Raw genomic sequence first — 20,976 nt, 5'->3', positions numbered from 1 at the left:
TAAGTGTCAAGTGTCTAAGGCCAGATTTGAACTCAGGTCCTCCTGAGTTCCAAGGCCAGTGCTTTATCCACTGTACCACCTAGTTGCCCCCTGATGCTCACATTTCAGAATCAAACAATCCCTACTCTCAAGGAGCTGACATTTTAGAAGGGAAGACAATAGGTACACATGTAAGCATATATATATATATATATATATAGAGAGAGAGAGAGAGAGAGAGAGAGAGAGAGAGAGAGAAAGAGAGAGAGAGAGAGAGAGAGAGAGAGAGAGAGAATTAATATAAAGTACTTAAATACAAGGTAGTTAAAAAGGGAAGACATTAGCAATTTGGGGGATGGGATCAGGAAAGATAGAGTGTGGGGCTTGAGCTACTTCTTGAAGGAAAAGAGGGATCCAATGAGTTGAAAAGGGAATGCATTCCATGCATGGGAGCCAGCCAAGACAAAGGCATAGAGTTGGAAGAGGCAGTGCCACCTTTACCCAAATTAGCATGTGATCATTCAGATTAGTTCTTAATAATAGTAGATAACATTTACATGAAGCTTAAAGATTTGAAAAGTGCTTTACATAGGTTAATTAATTTGATCCTCACAAAACCCCTATAAGGTAGATCCCATTATTCCCACTTTACAGATGAAGAAACTAGTCAGAGGTTAAGTGACTTGTCCAGAGTCTTACACAGCTATTAAATGTTGGAGACAGGTTTCTAATTCATGCTTTTCTGACTCCAAATGCAGCACTCTGTCCAATAATAGGAGTTAACAGGAATCAGCATTCTCAGCAGTCCTTGGTTACCGGCCCCCTTCCGGGGTCATTTATCTCAGACTTCTCAACTGCTTTTCTGAGACCTGAGCCTAGAAGTACCAGATATCCAGCTATGCTACAAAATTATGTGGTACTGCTTTTTAAAGAGAGACATTGATCAGTGAAACAGATTAAGTACATGACATAGAGAAGAAGATGAATACAGTATCATAGTTTTTGATAAACCCAAATGTTATGGAAATGCAGTAGGACTCTAAGAAACCTAAAGATCCCACCCCCCACCCCCCAAGAAATCACTGAACTCTCCCAGGGGAGGGGCAGCTCTGACTCCCACCTCAAGAATGGGTGTTGCTGAACACGACCCAGGTACACTGATAAGGAGTACCAAGGTCCCCAAGATGATATGCAGGGTATGGATAGATGCTGCATATCCTACAGATACTCCATTATTCAAAGATCCCCTCACAGTTATCTTGCCCTTCCCTCCCTTTTTTGTTGCTGTTGTTGTTGTTGTTGTTTTGTAAAGATACAAAAGATTAGGTATTCTCTCACTCAAGTGGGACAGTCACCATGGTGATCTGTACCCTGGCCATATATTCCTCTCTCCTAATAAATCTCTTTTTATTTTACAAGATTCGTAATGAGCCTCCAGTTCTTTGAGTGAGCTAGCCCCCGCCCCAACCAGGTCACAAGTCCCCCCAAGACAAAGACCCTTGTTACTGGTATAAAGTCTTAACTGTTTGAGAAATCTGGAAAGCATTCTGGAAGAAATTAGGTATAAATCAAAGACTTCTCACCTTCTTTGTATCATGGACCCCTGTAGCAGTTTGGGGGGGGGTCTATAGTGGATAATGTATAAAATAAAGGGATAAAATATTAAACAAACAAGATCACAGACCCCTGCTTAGAAACCTCTGATAGCAGGAGAAAGACTTCAGATATAATTGTGTTAGACTACAACCATGTACAAAGAAACTCCAAGCTATCAACAAACCATATGAAAAATGTCCCCAAATAACTAATAATTAGAGAAATGCAAATTAAAGCAATTCTAAGATTCTACCAATTGGGAAAGATGACAAATATTGGAGAGACTGTGGGAAAACAAGCACACTAATGCATTGTAAGAAGAGTAGCAAATTAGTTCAGCCACCCTGGAAACCAATTTAGAACTATGCCTCCCAAATCCCTAAATTATACATATCCTTTGATCCAGCAATATCACCGCTAGATCCCAAAGAGATCAAAGGAAGAAGAAGAGGGCCCATATATACAAAACTATAACAACTCTTTTTGTAGTAGTGAACAACGGGTGAATAAGAGGGTAGCCATCTATTGGGGAATGACTAACAAAGTATAGCATATTAATATAATGGAATATTATTGCATGATAAGACAGGAAGAATTGGACAGTTTCAAAGAAACCTGAGAAGACATGTATGAACTGATGCATAGGGAAGTGAGCAGAACCAAGAGAATAATTTATTCAATTACAACATCTATTAATTCTTTTGATCCTCATAATAAAGCAGTGCAGTAGATCCTATTATTATTCCCATTTTGCAGATCAAGAAACCAAGACAGACAAAGGTTGTGACTTTATAGACACTTGCTGCTACCACCTTTCCTGGCATTTCTTCTTCTACTAATTTTTTTTTTCCTTCTACAAATTTATATTGGCCAAAATATGGGAAATCCCTTTTCTCCTTAGTAGAAACTATGTTGTTTGAACCTATTTCCCCTAGGGACTGAGGTAGCATAGGGGAGAATGTTCTCCAAGATCTCAATGTGGGGAAAAGTTTGTACTCCTGTCCATGCTATGTCTTCTTAGTAAACATCTTGTAAAAGTTCATTGATGCTAGTTATAATGTTAATGGGATTGGAGCTCTTGTCACAGCTCTGGTCTAGTGGGGGTGACTTTCATAGGTTGTACTCCATGTTTGGGATGTATTCCCTCCTTACTTTCACATAATAAAATGCTTTGTGTTTACTTTTCCATGTGTTGTGAGATTCTGCATTAATTTTTTCAAAGTAAGGAAAACTACATCTACCCTGCAGGGTTCTAGGGGTAAACCTGAGAAGCAGGAGGGGCTTCCTTCTCTAATGCTTTAGTCCCCATCTCAGAGTGTTTATCTCCCTTTCCCCATTGCTAGCTCCCACTCTATATGAAACTATCCCTGTTACATACAGCTTGCTTTTGTTTTTAAATATATAATAAAATATTTTCTTTTTATTCTCTTCTATGCATTTTTAAAATTATGACTCAATGGCCCTCTTTTCCTTTCTTTTCTCCTTCCTTTCTTTTTTCTTTATTAATTGTTTGATTCCTGTCTTCTTTTAGCTACCCTGCCTCTATCCCCTCACCCTCTCACTACCCCATTGGATGAAAAGAAAGAGAAGAAAAGAGAAAAAAACCCTTGTGAGAAATACATATAGTCAAGCAAAACAAATTCCCACATTGATTATGTTCAAAAGGAAATTGAACTTTTGGCAGTCTGGTAGAGCGTATAGATCCCTTCCCACTTATTCTGCATCTTGAAACTAATATAGGAGGCAAAAGGGAGTTAACAGAAAAACCTAAAATCCAAGCTCTAATTCAGATATTAGCTCTAAAAGGGAGTTAGACCCCAGTTAATGGATAACTTATGCTAGGTTTTCGTACCCACAGTGATCAGTACCCATAACGGGACCATAAAGGGTCAGGTCAAAGAACAATAAAGGAAATGACAAGGGTATAGAAATTCTAATGAAAAATGGAGATATTTTGAAACTAGTCATGGGAACCAGAAAGAGACATGCGCAGAAAAGGCCAAATTTGTCCCCAGATTCACCTTATGACGTGTAAACCCCCAAAACACACCTCCACTGAAAAAGGTACCCGCCTCAGAGGTTGGCTTAGGACCCCAGGAACTCCAAATTAGGATAAGCCTTCCCCTGAAATACCCCAAGGTAGAAAATATTAAAATGAGAAGGACAGGCCCTCCCCTGTACTTCCTCAAGGTGGAGATTATTATAATGAGACTGAAAATCAATTTATCCATACTATAAATGTAACTGTCTTTCCTTTCCTTATTTGAAAGATACCTTTACACTATTCTGGTTCTCTCCCCATGGTCACCCACAGTATTGCAATAAAACTTGGGAAACTGAGTCACTGAGTCTTGTAATTCTTTTGGGACGACTCACGATCAATTTGACCCCAAATTCTATCCCACATCAAAACCATCACCTCTCTGTCAAGATGTAGGTAGCATGTTTCATCATTAGTCCCCTGGAATTGTGATTGGTCATTGCATCAATCATAGTGTTCACATCTTTCAGAGTGTTTTTTCTCTCAATTTCCACTGAAATTTTTGACCTTTTGTTCCTCCAAATTAATTTTATTTTTTCTTAACCTTATAAAGCAATTTGTTGGTAGTTTGATTGGTTTGGGACTGAATAAATAAATTTAGGTAGTATTGTCATTTTTAACATATTGGCACATCCTACCTATGAGGAATTGAAGTTTTTCTAATTATTTAAGTCTATATTTCCATAGTTGTATTCATATCAGGGCACCTAGGTGGCACAGTAGATGGAGTCAGGGCCTGAAGTCAGAAATACTCATTTTCCTGAGTTCAAATCTAGCTTCAGACACTTAGTAGCTGTGTGACCCTGAGCAAATCACTTGATCACCTTCCATTCAATAAATTCTAGTGCCTCCAAATTATCTCCACTATCAAATATAAAATCCTATGTTTGGCTTTCACTATTTCACAAAAACTGCTGGGACAATTGGAAAGCAGTCTAGTAGAAACTAAGCATAGACCAATATATCACACCACATGCCCAGATAAGGTCAAAATGGGTCCATGATTTAGACATACTGAATAATATCATAAGCACATTAGAGGAGCATGGAAAAAATTACCTGGTAGATCTGCCTTCTCTGTCACAAGATACTAAAGGCATAGGGACTTGGATAGTCCCTAAGTTTTCATGACAATAGGTTCTTAAAAACATGGTACCTGGATTCCTGGACTAACCCTTTTCCAGCTTGAGGGTCAGTCATCACCTGGAAAACCTCCCCTAGCAACCTCCCAAACAGTCCTTCTTATCCCTAAAGGGAGCCTGGGTAGATTTCTCAGTGCTGCTTCTCTCAAGAATGGAAATATAGTCTCCTCTTAGAGGAACACTCCCTTTTATTTAGCTAGCATTACCCTACCATGAGCTAGCCTCAAGACTGATTGGGTTTACAGAACTTAATATACAGAAATGAATTCAGCATTTGCCATTACTCAGCATGTTAAAATATTCCTAGCTCTTGGAAGGTGTATGTGCTAAGTTCTTGGTCGAGTTCCTTAAATGGTTGCATATAAACTAAACTTTCAAAAATATGCTTCCAGTCAGTGCTTTAAAGTACTCTAGGGGGAGCCCAGTCTGTAAAGAAACCCTTCAATTAATTGTCTGATAAACCCAAGAATTTGAAGGTTGGGAGGCACTTTAGTGGCCATGTCATCCAATCCATACATAAAAGGAATTCCCACTGTATGACCAGTAGTTCTCATACAGCCTCTGCAAGAAGACCCCCAAGGGGAGTTTACCTGTCATCTCACAAGGAAGCTCATTCCAAGTTCATTCTATTTTCGTGTAGCTCTATTTTTTTTTAAGTGAGGCAATGGGGGTTAAGTGACTTGTCCAAGGTCACACAGCTAGTAAGTGTTAAGTGTCTGAGGCCGTATTTGAACTCAGGTACTCCTGACTCCAGGGCTGGTGCTCTATCCACTACACCACCTAGCTGCCCCTGTAGCTCTATTTTTTAATGAATGATTAATGAACATTTATTGAGTACCTACGGTGTACCAGGAAATAAGAAAAAGAAACACAGTCTTTGCCCTCAAGGGGCTTTTACAATCTAATGAGGAAAGACAATACACAAAAGGAAGCTGAAGCAGGGCTGGGGTATGAGGAGCAGAGGGCATGATCTTCTTGCAGTGGGAACCAAGAATTGACTGATAGGTAATGAAGTTAGCTGAGAAATTGTTAGTCTTAAAAAAGGGGGGGGGGGCAGCTAGGTGGCACAGTGGATAAAGCACTGGCCTTGGATTCAGGAGGACCTGAGTTTAAATCCAACCTCAGACACTTGACACTTAGCTAGCTGTTTGACCCAGGGCAAGTCACTTAATCCTCATTGCCCTGAAAAAAAATTGTTAGCCTTCTATAAAAGGAGCCTTTGGAAGGAATTTATTCCTCTGCCCTCCAACCCTCCAATCAGAGGGGAGAAGCAAATGAGGGTGCTAAGGAGGTATTGAGTATCAAAGCTGAATCAGTCTCCATGATGATGAGATTTCAAGTGATGAGCTTAGCCTGGTGGAAGCTTTATTCATGGATTCAAAACCAAGCAGATCTGTATGGGAAGTGAAATGTTGGGAAGGTTTTCTTGACCTCCAGCCTAAAGTGGCCTCTGAAACTTCCACTGTGGCTTCTGCATCTGCTTTCTGGAGACAAACAGAAAAAGTCTTCATGCTTACTATATACATAACATTTAAGATACTTGAAGACAATTATCATGCCCCCACTTGAGTCTTCTCTTCCCCAGGTTTAACATGCTTAGTTCCTTCAATTAATTGTAGTATGACAAGGAATAAAGGTCCTTTACTATCCTCGGTGTCATCCCCTGAACACTCTCTAGCTTATCAATGTCCTCAAACTGTGTGTGGGGAGAGGGGGAGGCAATAACTGAACACAATTGTCCAGATGAGATCTAACCAGGGGTGAGTACAGTGGCACTGTCCCCTCCCTATGTCTGGAAGCTATATCTTTCTCTTTTTTTCTGTTTAGAATTTTATTTTCCAAACTGCATGTAAAAACAAATTTTGACATCAATTTTGTAAAACATTGTGTTCCAACTTTTCTTCCTCCCTCCCTTCCTACACCACACCCCCAAGAACTCATGCAATTCAATATAATTTATACATGAGTAGTCATGGAAAACATCTCCACATTAGCCAAGTTGTGAGAGAAAACAGACAAAAAAAAATGCTTCAATCTGTTTTCAGATACCATCAGTTCTTTCTCTATATAGATGGATTGCAATTTTCATAAGTCCTTCAGAGTTATATTGGATCATTGCATTGCTGAAAATAACCATGTCCTTCCCAGAAGATCATCTTACACTATTGCTCTTCTTTTGTATACAGTACATTTCACCTCCCCCACCTGGGCCTCCCACTGCTCAAGATTTCTACCTGGTTCCCCGCTAGGGGCTAGGGTAGGATAGCCAAATTCCTCCTTAGGTCCTGCAGACACCCCTGTATTTTACACACACACACACACACACACACACACACACACACACACACACACACACCCCACCAGCTGTTCAGCCCTCTCACCTGACCATAAGCTTAGTTCCAGAAGACTCCAGTGCTGCAGCTGATTTGGAGGCTTGGGGGTAAGTTTCTCTGGCACAGCCTGCCTGGGGACTCTGTCAGCAGAATCGTGGGGTTGGACTATTCTAGCAGCCCAGCATGGCCCCCTCTAAGCTGTCTTTGACCGAAAAATAATCTCAGCCTGTCTTTTTGTGGATTTTGCTACTCCAGGGGTTGTTTTGTGGCTATTTGAGGTGTAATTGTGTCAGGAGCTCTGTGTGTTTAATGTCTTTCCTCCACCATCATCAAGCTATATCTTTTTTGTTTGTTTGTTTTTTGGGGGGGTTTTCAGGGCAATGAGGGTTAAGTGACTTGCCCAGGGTCACACAGCTAATAAGTGTCAAGTGTCTGAGGCTGGATTTGAACTCAGGTACTCCTGAATCCAGGGCCAGTGCTTTATCTACTGCACCACCTAGCTGCCCCAAGCTATATCTTTCTTTTTTTTCTTTTTCTTTTTTTTTTTGTGGGGCAATGGGGGTTAAGTGATTTGCCCAGGGTCACACAGCTAGTAAGTGTCAAGTGTCTGAGTCCCCATTTGAACCCAGGTACTCCTGAATCCAGGGCCGATGCTTTATCCACTGCGCCACCTAGGTGCCCCCTATATCTTTCTTAATACACATTAGATGTTGGTGGTGTTGTTATTTGGCTGCCACATCACATCACTGACTCATATCAAATGTACAGTTCACTAAAATCCAGGGATCTAAATCTAACCATGCCTCCCCCACCTTGTACTTATGGAATTGATTTTTTGTACTTAAATATACAGGTTTACAGTTATTCCCTACTTAATTTTATCTCATTAGATTCATCCTTATCCTTCCAGATCCTGACTGTCAGCCATTCAGTGAGTTAGCTGTCCCTCTGTTTTGTGTCATTTCCAAATTTTATGAGAATGTCATCTAGATGTTTGTTTGTGTCATTGAAGAAATTGTTAAACAACACAAGGCCAAGTACAGATCCCAGGGGTCCCCAAAGGAAATCCTCTGTCATACTGACATTGAACCATTTAACTAAGAGCTCTTCTTTGAGTCCTGCCAAGCAATCATTTCTGAATCCATCTAACTGTATATCTAATCCATATATTTCCATCTTCTCCACAATAATAATGAGATACTTTAGCAAATCATTGCCAGAACCCAGAGCATTCCCTTCATTTACTAGTTAATAATCCTGTCAAAAATGGAAATGAGGTTAGTCTAGTATGACCTTTTCTTGATGAAGCTATGCCAGCTCTTTGTAATCACCACTTTTCTTTCTAGATGTTTGCCAGCCATCTCAAATTTCCCCAGGCATTGAAGTCAAGCTCACTGGCCCATAGTTTAAAGACCCTGTTCTCTTCTCTTTTTCAAAAATTGGGACATTTGTCCTTGTCCAATCTTGTTATAGCTCTCCTGTTGTCAGTGACCTTCCAAATATCACTGTCAGATGCTCAGCAATCATATATCTCAGTTCTTTAATACCCGAGGATGTGGTTATGTTAAAGGTTATGTTGACTCAGTTACCAGCCCCACTTACCAGTGTTGGGGGAGGATCTTGTGGGAAAGGAGATACCAAGTCTACCACTTTTTGTATCACCTGCTTTTTGCCACTAACCACTATCTGCATATTGTCATTTTCTTGCTACCCTGGGAAGGAACTGAGATTCAAGAGCATTACCTCTTTTGTCGTAGTGGACCTATCTGGATTATCTTAAAGTTACCTATAAAAGCTGTCTCTACCTTGAATCCATTGCTGATCTCCTGTGATCAGACATCAAGGTGCCACTACCTTGAAGTACTACTAATAAAATCCTTTTAATTCCCTTTGCTCTGAGTTTCACCTCATTAATCAGTGTGAAAGTCCAAAAGAAGAGTTTTCTTTTCAACAGTTCATTTGGGCAAGGCGACCTGAATTCACCAAAGACAGCTAGTGTATTCTTACTATATCCTCATTGATCTTGGATATCAACTCCCTAGTAGACATTTTTTGTTTCATCATTTCCAGTTGTTTATCAATAACTATTATGGCAAAGGCTATTCTCCCTGAAAGAGAAAACAGGCAAAAAAAGTTTTGAGCAGCTCAACCTGCTTTCTGTTAGAAGTTATCATTGTCCCATTTGTTCTAAGTAAAGGTCCTATCTCATCTTTGATAAATGACCACTTTCATTGTCTTTAGTTTCCATCAACAGATTCACCTCTTTCAGAAATTTATCATTCCCAACACATGTTCTTACAGTCATCCTCCATTACCTGGCCTTACTTCTATCTTCTGGACATTGATCTTAAAAAAAAAATCTAAGTTGGTTGGTGAGTTCTCTGTACCTACATATAGATAAATCCCATTTTTCCTCCTTTATGAAATTGTTTCCCTGTGTGTCTTCAGAATTTCATTCTGGAATATCTCCTGTTCTTCCTGAGCCAACTTCCTTTGTAGCATCCTACCTTTACTTCTTATCCATTTGTGCTTAGTTTGTTTCCTTTGTATATCTGTAGTTTCCTACATTACGGTTTGTCAGAGAAGAACAATAAGACCTAAATTCTGGATTTAAACTCTGAACAGGTCTGTATTAGAATCTTGACTTTACCATTTACTAGTCATGTGATTCTGAGCCTCAGTCTCTTAATCTATAAAATGGGAATAAACACATAATCTTAAGAAGTGGAAAGAGCCTCAAAGGATACCTATTTTATAGTTGAACCTACCTATAGTTGAATAGGAATCTTCTCCACAACATCCCTGACAAGGGATCATCCAGTCTCTGCTTGTAGACTTCCAGGGAAGGACAACCAACTTCCTCTCCAGTATGTGGACACTTTAGGATAGCTCTAATCATTGGGATGATTTTCCTTATGTACCCCACCTTAAATAGCCTCTTCCATGTAGGCTTTGAAGAAACACCCCCAATTTTGCAGTTTTCTAACTGACGTCTGGGGTGGGGGTAGACTCATGCAATGTCAGCAATACCAGGGCAGACTCAGGTTGAATCCAGGACAGACAGGGAGACCTTGAAGCATAAAATAACAGTGCCAGCCACCTGGTCCTTTTCCAGACTTTCATTTTCTGGAAACCCATAATCTCATTTGTGGTCAGTTTGTTCCATTACAATAAGCTTAGATTAGGATGATTTTAAAGGTAGATCACAACACTTACATGTCTGTCCCTTTGGCTGTTCTAACCAGGTTACACCATGGGTAAGAGCACTGCTCCTAGAAACAGAAGGTTCTAGATTCAAATCTAGCCTTAAGCACTTACAAGCTATATGACTCTTGGCAAGTCATTTAACCTGTCTGCTTCAGTTTCTTTATAATAATACCACCTACCTTCCAGGACTGTTATGAGTATAAAATGAGATATTTTTAAAGTGCTTTGTAAACTTTAAGGCATTATATAAATGCTAGTTATCATCATCATTATTTTGTCTGTTTACCATTCCTTTAGTCTCCAAAGACCACAAATCTGAGTTTTTGAGGTTCCAATGAGTGACATGATCTCATTAGTCATACTCTATACTCTTCCTTTCCACCGCATACTCATTTCAACTACAGCAAATGGACATACAGAGAAGAAGGTGCTAAAGAAAACTCAGTGCTGTAGCTACTTCCTCACAGTGAAAGGAAACAATTATCTGAGATTAGAGGATTCTATTTCCTCTATAGTTACTCCAGCCCAATGCCCTAGGAACCCACATAACCAGATCACAACTGCAACAAACACAGATGTGTTTTGCTTCCAGTTTGACCTACCTTCTACTGAGGAATTTGTGCCTACCCCTTTCCTCCTCGGCCCTATGCTGCTGAAGGTGGTTCTGCTGCTCTTGGGTAAGTAAGCCTCAGAGGAGCTTCATAGAAATTCCAGAATAAGAAACCTGGGAGCTCAGGTTTTCTCATTCAACAGGATCTACTCATGGGGAAAGAGTAAGGAAAGTGGGCATAGGTTCATTTTCCCAACCCCTCCAAATCTGGTTACTTGACAGGGTGATCAGAAAATCAGAGAATCCAAGAACTTCAGAGTTGAAAGGACCTCAGAAACCACCTGGTCCAAGCCATTCCAAAATGAGAATTCTTGCAATACTATCCCCCACTGCCTTTGCTTGAAAAAAATCTAGGATCCCCACACCCTCCTAAGGCAGTCTGTTCTACTTTCAGTCAGTTCTGTTGGAGAAACAAAAACGGTTCCCCTCCATTGATTTCCCTAAAAAATGTATAACCCAGAGCTGAAAACAATATTTTCAATGTTGTCTGACCTTTTTCTTTATACATAGCCAAATTTGCTTCTACAACTTCTACGTGTTGTTCCCACTGTCTCTGGGAGCAAACAGAAGGAGAGCAGAGTATCTTTGTGCTCCCCTCAAACATCTATTAGCACAGCATTTTACACATAGTGAGGGTCCATAAAATGTTTGTTGAATTGACCACTTTGTAGGCTGATTGGTTGAACTCTTGGAACTTATTTTCCTTAGAAACTTGAGCTTCAGAATATCACTCTCTGTCCCTATTGCATCCCTACCCTACCTATTCAACCCAGCAAATAATTCAACAAACATTTGTTAAACACCTACTATGTGCAAAACATACTAGTAGCCAGCCAACAATCAAGTCTTTATTAAGTGCCTCCTACATGCCAGGCCCTGTGCTCAGCTGGGGATTCAAGGAGAATGACTGAAACAATCCCCAGTCACAAGTTTATGTGCTAATGGAGAAAGTAGGTGTGCACATACAAACCTATCTATACATGCATTCATATATAATTCTATTCAGTACAAATACAAAGACAGTAAATGCAAATAGATATTTAGTAGTTATATACAATGGGAGGGGAGCCACTAGCAGTCGGGGCAGTCTTAGACTTTAATAGTGTAAGGTACCCGGTGGTAGGGGAGAAGATGGGAAGTTCGAACAGAGTCAAGGCATGTTAAATCCTAAACCTTGCTTCTTCCTTGCTTCCTCCTCCAACATTTTCACCCCAAGTAAATCATGTTAAAATATACATCAGGAAAAGCCTTGAAAGGAAAAAAAGTAGTCAATCACAAAACTAGAACAGTCCAAAGGAAGCAAGAGTGTTGAGTGTGCTCATGGGAGGACTAGTTTAAACATTTGCCTTAGTGATGAAGGGCCGCCGTATGTTTGGAGCTAGAAGAGACTTCCAAGTCCATCCATTCCAGCCCCCTCAGTCTGCCAATGAGAATACTGAGGCACAGAAAAGTTCAGAGACTTGCCCAGGGCCCCACAGCTAGTCTGAGGAAGGAATTGAACTAGGTCTTCCTGACTCCAGGTCCTGCTCTCTCTATCGACTCCATTAGGGGTTCAACACCAGCTAAAAGGGAATCATTTGCACAAGCTGCCTCATTGTCATTTACTGGGATAGAGAAGAAATGTAGTTAGCCATATGACAGGGCAGGCATCTTTGCCCAGAAATTTAGTCCTTAAATTGATCTGAGAGTTGCTCCCTACCCCCTGTAATTTCTATACACAGGTCCTGGTTGTGTCCTCTACAGGAACAACTGAACCTATTTCTTTTTTGATTTTGCATCTCTTCTGAAATTTAAGGACTACTATATGATACTTATAGGACAGGTGTGTGCACTCAGTTGCTTCCCCAGGTTACCCTTTGGGGTATTTGTTTTTGAGCCCTACTCCTTTTTCAAAATGATCTGGGGTTGGGTACTCTTGAAAAGAAAATCATTGAAAAGAAGGCTTGATCAGATCATCTTATTCACATTATTAGCAGAATTGCCCTTTAAATGAGTGATTTTGTGATGAACTGACCACCACACTCAAGAAAGAAACAGACCACAGGCATAAGTAAAATTTAGCAATTCAAGAGAGAAGTTTATTGAATAAACCCTCTAGAGGTCTTAAAACAGGTACAAAAAAGACTAAGTGTTCTTCAGATTGGTGTCTTGAACTGGCTCTCTACAACCTATCCAAGATCACCACCAGTGGGGGAGAAAAAAATATAGGCAAAGGAAAAGGACAAATGGCTATTGGGAAGGAGGGAAATAGGGGTGCCCTTAGGCATCCCAAGGAGGATTTCTAGATGAGATATAACTGGAGGGAAATGATAGCAGTCCAAAAGCAAGTCAGGGCTAGAACCAAAGGGAGAAACTTTTTCCAGGTGTTAATACCAAAGATGACTGGTGAGGAAGGGGGTGTCAGGGAGAGAAAAGGTAGCTTTCCTTTTTATTTTTTAAGGTTCCATCTCATATACACATTCCAGATGATTTAATTTTCTTCTTCTGAGGACTTTAGACCTCTGATTGGTTGAATGAGATGGGATGGTGAGAGAGGGTTTATTTCTGGTTAGGCTAAGAGAATCTTTTATCTAAAGAAAATACTAAAAAAAAAAGTTCTACTTCACTTATGCTGAAACAAACATTACTTAAGTTTTGAAAACAGGAAGAGATCTTCTCCACAGTTCTGGGATATAAGTCAACATAGTGAAATTGCATAGATAGGCTGAAAACAAACACAATTATCCTAAGGAGTTGTGTATATGTGTGATCCCTAACTTGTTTTACCACAGCCAATGGGAATGACCTAGAGTCTTATTCCTTCAGAAAGTATAATTTAGTCTTGGTTTTAAGGAATTTAAGCTTTCCCCTTGAATTCTACATATGAATGCTAACCTAGATAAGTCATTTGAGTGGGGAAGGAAAAACTTAACAAGGATTCCCAATGTTAAGGAGGAAAAAGGTCTCAGTGTATCAATGTAACTACATATACATGTATACATTTTCCAGCAAGCAATTTCAGTTCATTTATGTTCCAAGAAAAATAGTTACAATATTGTAGTTGTTGAAGTTAACAATAATCCTAAATGGCAAACACATCCTTATATACATTGTTAACAGGTGTATAGAGCTAAAGAGACCAGATGTTATGAAAAACTTGGCAACAGCTAGAGTTCTGTTGTCCTGCAGCAGAAATGCATTCATTGACTACATTCTTTAAACCTACAGAAAGGTAGCATGTCACTACATGAGTTATCCAGAGGGAATATAATATCTGTGATGTTCACTAGGTGGCACTATACTAAAGCCCGCCAGCTGAGTGGTCTTGTCAGGGACTCTAGTGTGCACTCAGAGCTTTGCTTAGGCAAGTTTAAAATTCAAACTGGCCTGGTTCTGAATTTAGATTAGTGAATAATTGGATATTATTCATATGAAAGCATACAGTTTAGAGCCAATCCTCAATACCACATCTGAACTTTCCTTTCTCTGGGTGGGCAAATGTCTCCTGCCTCCCAAATCCACAAGGCACTGGCAATCAGAAAATGTATCAATCACTGTGGCTACATGATTATTTAACATAATAAAAATGCCAGGGAAAATAGTTCAGCACTTCTACATGGGAGCTCTGACACCAGCCATACCCCCAAACCTCCTCCTCCTTGCCCTCCTAGCTTTTTCAGGGATTATCCCAAATCCTTCCAATGCCACTCAAGCTGTGGAGGAAAAATCAAAGGTGGGACTTGCATATCTGGGACTCCACCTCAGGGTCAGGTCTTTAACTCTAAGCAAGGGAAAACAGAGGAAGTATAGGGAGAGAGATCAGTTTTCTCTTTTTCTCATCAATAAGAAAGGAATCACAGTACCTGCCACTCTCCCTACTCTGTTTCAGTTAGTTGCTGGTGTCTCTGGCCTACAGATCACTTTGGGTCATTTCCATGGGCTAGCCTTAGGCAGGGTTTGAGCCTGGCAGATGAAGTATCTGTAGAGGGCCACACCTACAGTGTTAGTCCAAATACTATGGCTATACCTCCTTTTGTCTAGCATGGCAAACAGGAAGACTCCTTCAAAGGGCAAAGACAGAAAGGGGACAAAATAAGTTGTGGGTGCCAAAGTACAGATCTCATTTCCTTTCTCCTACTTCATGGCTTCCTGTCCATTGTGAGCCTGTAGTGGTGGGAATAATGATGTTTTCTAGTAAAGAGGAAGGATCTAACCAATATCTGAAATACTCTCCCAGAATTCTTGCTTAAAGCTGCACTAAGACTTTTGGGTTGCCCTATATGTTACTTTAAGGTTTGAAAAGAACATTGCACATTATTTCTCACAAATCTTGCAACCACTCTATTAGAAAGATACTACAGGTACCATTTAGCAACTTAAGAAACTGGGCACTAGGAAGATTTAGTGACTGACCTATGATCACAGCTAATAGGTATATTAGAAGTGAGGGGGCGGCCAGGTGGCACAGTGGATAAAACACTGGCCCTGGATTCAGGAGTTCCTGAGTTCAAATCCGGCTTTAGACACTTGATACTTACTAACTGTGTGACCCTGGGCAAGTCACTTAACCCCCATTGCCCCGCAAAAAAAAAAAAAAAGAAGTGGGCTAGGTTATAACTCCCTAAAATTTGAACACTAAACACTTCTTAGTGCAGCCTAAGATGAAGGAGTTGAAATAAATGACTCATGAGGCAGCTGGTGATTCTGTGGCTAGAGTCCTGGGCTTGTAGTCAGAAAGACCTGAGTTCATATAGTTCATAATACCTACTAGCTATGGGACCCTGGCCAAGTCAGTTAATCCCTATCTCAGCTTCCTTAACTATAAAATGGAGATAATAATAGCACCTACCTTGGTATTGTAGGGATTAAATGAGATAATATTTGTAAAAATCTTGTAGCATGGTGTCTGGAACAAAGGTACTATATAAATGCCTATTCCCTTCCTCTGTTTAATGTCCCTTTTGGCTCTAAATTCTATAATCTTCTTGACTCTCAGCTTGGTCATACAAAGTATTAGCTATCACTCCCAGTTTTATATCCTACACAAGTAATGGTCAGTTATCTATAACAATATTTAACATTGAAGAAGACAAGGCTAAGGATAGGATAAATTAATACTCTTTTAGTAGAACTGTTCAATCAGTTACAAATCCATCTCTACATAAGACCCAGCCCACATTGCTCCATCGTGTTTATGAGGACATCATGTGAAACTTCATCATTGGCCTTTTGAAAGTGTTCTGCTGATTTCATGCCCATTGTTTTTTCCATTCTGCTATATTGCTTCAATATGAATATATAGTTGCTCTCCCCTTCCTTGAAATATTTATGAAGAGACTAAATGACAGGATGTTTTAAGGAGATTTTTTTGTTTGGGAATGAGTTGAATGGTATCATTTCAAGATCAGTCATTCAATAAGTATTGATTAAGCACCTACCATGGTTAAGGCACTATATTAGGTACTAGGGCTAACAAAGACAGATTTTAGAGTCCCTGCCCTCAAGGAGCTTTCATCTATCAAAGAAGACAATATGCATGTGTCCATACATGAGGATATATAAAATAAATGCAGGGTAATTTCAAGAGGGATTTATCAGAAACTGGGGGAGAACAGGAAAGGCCTCATATTGAAGGGGGGATTTGAGTTAAGCTCAAGGTACTTCCAGCTCTAAATCAGTTATCCCATGACGTTTATCTTTTCTGTGACTATGACTCTGTGAACCAGAGGGTGGAGTACCTTCCCTTACTAAGGGACTCCCAGCTCTGGGTTCATGAAGAATAAGGTTCTAAAAGAGAGAAATCAGGCTCACCTCACACTCTCTGGATCATTACATTCTTACCCAAGAGCCCTGGAAAATCTCTTGAAGTTTAGATTTGGTTCATGTCTAGGGTCTACCCTAAAAGGGTAAATAAACAGAGTCTCTTCTAGAAAGGTATTCAATATAAGGCAAGAGAATAAGAATAAGTATTTATTAAGTGTCTACCATGTGCCAGGCAATATGCTGAGCACTCTTATAGATATTATCTCATTTGATCCTCACAACAACTCTTCTTTATCCCCATTTTACAGGTAAGGAAACTAAAATTAAGTGACTTGCCAAAGGTCACACAGCCAGTAACATCTGAGGCTATATTTGATTTCAAGTCTTCCTGACTCCAGGCCCCACATTCTATTCACTGTACCCTCCAGTACTGCCTTGAGTGCTTTTAAAACATTACCTTATTTGATATACAAAGTAGATCAGACATAAGAAAATTATTCATTTCTTCTGCCACACAAGTAATATTGAAAACTGAAGGCTCATAACTATGTATTGACAAATACATAAAGCACAATATAACAACTAACATCCCTGTGGTACTCTCTTGGGAAATTAATATTTAAAACATAAAACATTTCATAGAATTCCTAAATAGGTATATCAATTTATCTTGGTTCTTCCCAGTAGTTCCCTCAAGATCCATATCTGGCAAGTCAGGGCATGGTTTAGGCTTATGCTCCTTGAGTTAGTCATCTCCTTCAAGAAGCTTTTAAATAAGTGACCTACTTCCAGGCAGCCAGCACTGGAAACCAGGAATTCTCAAATGCTCAAACTCATTGCTCCTAAGGCAACCTACTATCCATCTCAAGATAGCTCTTCACTCACCTATGTTCAAGGAAAGAAACAAAGCAAAAGAGACAGGTAGGACTTTAAGATCCAATATCAGATTCATAGTCCTTCCCTTCATCCCTGTTTTTTGATGTCTTTGGGATACAGACCTAGTAGTGGTATTGCTGGATCAAAGGGTATGTACAGTTTGGTTGTCCTTTGGGTATAGTTCCAAATTGTTCTCCAAAGTGGTTGGATCAGTTCACAATTCCACCAATAGTGCATTAGTGTCCCAGTTTTCCCACATCCTCTCAACATTTATCATTTCCCTTTTTTGTCATATTAGCCAATCTGATAGGTGTGAGGTGGTACCTCAGAGTTGTTTTAATTTGCATTTCTCTAATTCAAAGAGATTTAGGAAGCTCAATCATCCCCTGGGCCATGCTGTAGTTCAAACAGTGTGTCCTGGAAGCAGTGTCACATTTTAAGAAGGAGTTAAAAGCCAAGAAATAGTAAGCCAGGATGAGTAGGCAGAAAAAGCAGAAGACCATCAAAAACTTCTTTAGGGGTAAGGTAAACCACAATACAACCTCAGAAGAAGAAGATAATAACAGGGTCAAAGCTCCAACATCCAAAGCTTCCAAGAAAAATATGAACTGGTCTCGGGCCATGGAAGCCCTCAAAAGGGACTTTGAAGAGAAGGTAGGGGAAATAGAAAGAAGATGTAGAGAAAGGGAAGAAAGAATGGAAAGAGAAATGAGAGCAATGCAGGAGAGTCATGAGAAAAAAGTCAACAGTTTGAAAAGCCAAATAGAAAAGGATATTAAAAAACTGTCTGGGGGCGACTAGGTGGCGCAGTGGATAAAGAACCGGCCTTGGATTCAGGAGTACCTGAGTTCAAATCCGGCCTCAGACACTTGACTTACTAGCTGTGTGACCCTGGGCAAGTCACTTAACCCCCATTGCCCAGCCAAAAAAAAAATTTTAAAAAAACTGTCTGATGAAAATAACTGCCTAAGAATTAGGATTGAACAAATGGAAGCTAGTGACCTTATGAGAAGCCAAGGCACAATAAATCAAATCCAAATGAATGAAAAAATAGAGGGCAATGTTAAATATCTCCTTGGAAAAATAGCTGACCTGGAAAATAAATCTAGGAGAGATAATTTGAAAATCATTGGACTACCTGAAAACCATGACCAAAACAAAAGCTTAGACACCATCCTCCAAGAGATTGTGAGGGAAAATTGCCCTGATATTTTAGAAACAGAAGCTAAAATAGAAATTGAAAGAATCCACTGATCACCTCCTGAAAGAGATCCCAAAAGGAAAACCTCCAGGAATATTATAGCTAAATTCCAGAACTCCCAGGTCAAGAAGAAATATTGCAAGCAGCTAGAAAAAAGGAATTCAAATACTGTGGAGCTCCAATAAGGCTAAAGCAAGATCTAGCAGCTTCTACATTAAAGGACTGAAGGGCATGGAATATGATATTCCAGAGGGCAAAGGAACTGGGACTACAGCCAAAAATCACATGCCCAGCAAAACTGAATATAAGGTTTCAGAGGAAAAAATGGGATTTCAATGAAAAGGAGGACTTTCAGGCATTTGTGATGAAAAGACCTGAACTGAATAGAAAATTTGACTTTCAAATACAAGACCCTGGAGAAGCATAAAAAAATAAACAGGAAAAAGACTTCATGAGGGATATTAAAAGATCAAACTGTATACATTCCTACATGGGAAGATAATACTTTGAAATCATAAGAACTATCTCAGTAAGAAACTCACAGAAGATGCAGGTCTGAACTGAATATGAAGGGATGCTATCTGTAAAGCATTTATGTTTTGTTCTTTGTGGGGCAGACAGGGTGGTGTGTATTATGTCTGGGGCCAGATTTGGGCTTGGGGCCTCCTGGGTCCAGGGCTGGTGCTTTGTCCACTGTGCCACCTAACTAACCCATGATGACATCATTAAAATAGGATTGAAGTGTAGGAGAAATAGACTGGGGGAGGAAGAAGGGGAGAGATGGTCTGGGGAGAGGTAGTTCACATGAAGGAAACAAGAATAAAGCTTATGGAGGGGGAGGAGAAGAGGGGGAAGGAATTGGGGAGTGAGTGAACCTTAATATCATCAGAATTGGCTCAAAGAAGGACTAACATACATATTCAAGTAGGTATAGTAATATATTTTTGCCCTGAGGGAGGGGAGGGAGATAGGGAAAGAGGGAAGGGCAGATTGGGGGAGAGAGCAGTAAAAAGTAAAACACTTTCAAGGAAGATGAAGATGTTCTGCATTACTGCACAAGTATGATGTATTGAATTGCTTGTTCTCATAGAGAAGGTTGAGGAGGGAGGGAGGAAGAAAAATTTACAACACAGAATTAGCTCAGGGACCTTGATCTCATCAGAGTGGACTCATGGAGGGAATAGCATTCATACCCAATTGGGAGGAGTAATCTATTTAACCCTTCAAGAAAGTAGGAGGGGAGAAGGATAAGGAAGGAAGGGTTAAAAAATGGAGTGCAGAACAGGGGAGAAGATAGTCAGAAGTAAAACACTTTTGAGGAGGAATAGGTAAAAAGAAGATAGAGTATATGTCATGGGAAGGGAGTGGGATGGAGGGAAATAGTTATGGTGCCTACTTTGCTGGGCTTTTATGAAGAAAATTCTCCATCAAGCTTAAGGTACTATATACAGGTTATGATGAACAGGATACTATCAGGAAAACCTGGAAAGACCTACATGAACTTAAACAGAGTGAAATGTACTGTATACAAAATAACAGCAATAGTGGGGGATGATCTGCTGGGAAGCATGTGGTAATTTTCAGCAAGGCAATGAACCAATATAACCCTGAAGGACTTATGAAGATTGCAGCCTAGCTGCAGAGAAATAACTGATAGTATCTGAAAACAGATGGAAACACATTTTTTTTTAATTTTCTTTTCCTCTTTGACAATTCCTTAATCGGAAGTTTGGATTTTTTTTGTTTTTTTTTATTGTTTTCTCTCACAACTAGCTAATATGGGAATTTTTCCATGACTACTCATGTATAACTTATTTTGAATTGTTTGAGTTCTTGTGGGTGGGAGGTGGGAATGGAGGGTGAAAGAGAAGTTGGAACACAAAGTTTTTTTAAATTGATGTTAAAATTTGTTTTTACCTATATTTTGGAAAATAAAATTCTATTAAAAAACAAAAAACAAACAAAAAAGAGATTTAGAACACTTCTTCATATGCCTATAGATAGCTTTGATTTCTTCATGCAAAAACTGCCTGTTCATATCCTTTGACCATATATCAATTGGGGAATGGCTTGTATGCTTATAAATTTGACTCAGTTTTCTATATATTTGAGAAATAAAGCCTTTATCAGAGCCACTTGCTGTAAAGATTGTTTCCTAGCTTTCTGCTTTCCTTCTAATCTTGGTTGCGTTGGTTTTGTTTGTGCAAAAGCCTTTTAATTTCATATAATCAAAATTATCTATTTTGCAT

General features: G+C 39.6%; 1 protein-coding gene across 1 annotated transcript in view; it reads left to right on the top strand.

Moving 5' to 3' along the window:
• The first annotated feature begins 10,861 nt into the window (after positions 1–10,861).
• Positions 10,862–20,976, top strand: part of FCRL6 (Fc receptor like 6) — a 43,216-nt gene continuing 33,101 nt past the window's right edge. The window contains 1 exon segment of the mRNA XM_043962590.1: positions 10,862–10,975. Within this exon segment, the coding sequence (XP_043818525.1) occupies positions 10,945–10,975 (31 nt within the window). The 5' untranslated portion in view covers positions 10,862–10,944.

This window comes from Dromiciops gliroides, chromosome 4 (genome assembly GCF_019393635.1).
Source record: "Dromiciops gliroides isolate mDroGli1 chromosome 4, mDroGli1.pri, whole genome shotgun sequence".
Classification (NCBI taxonomy): Eukaryota; Metazoa; Chordata; class Mammalia; order Microbiotheria; family Microbiotheriidae; genus Dromiciops; species Dromiciops gliroides.
This window is presented reverse-complemented; position numbering and strand designations above follow the sequence as displayed.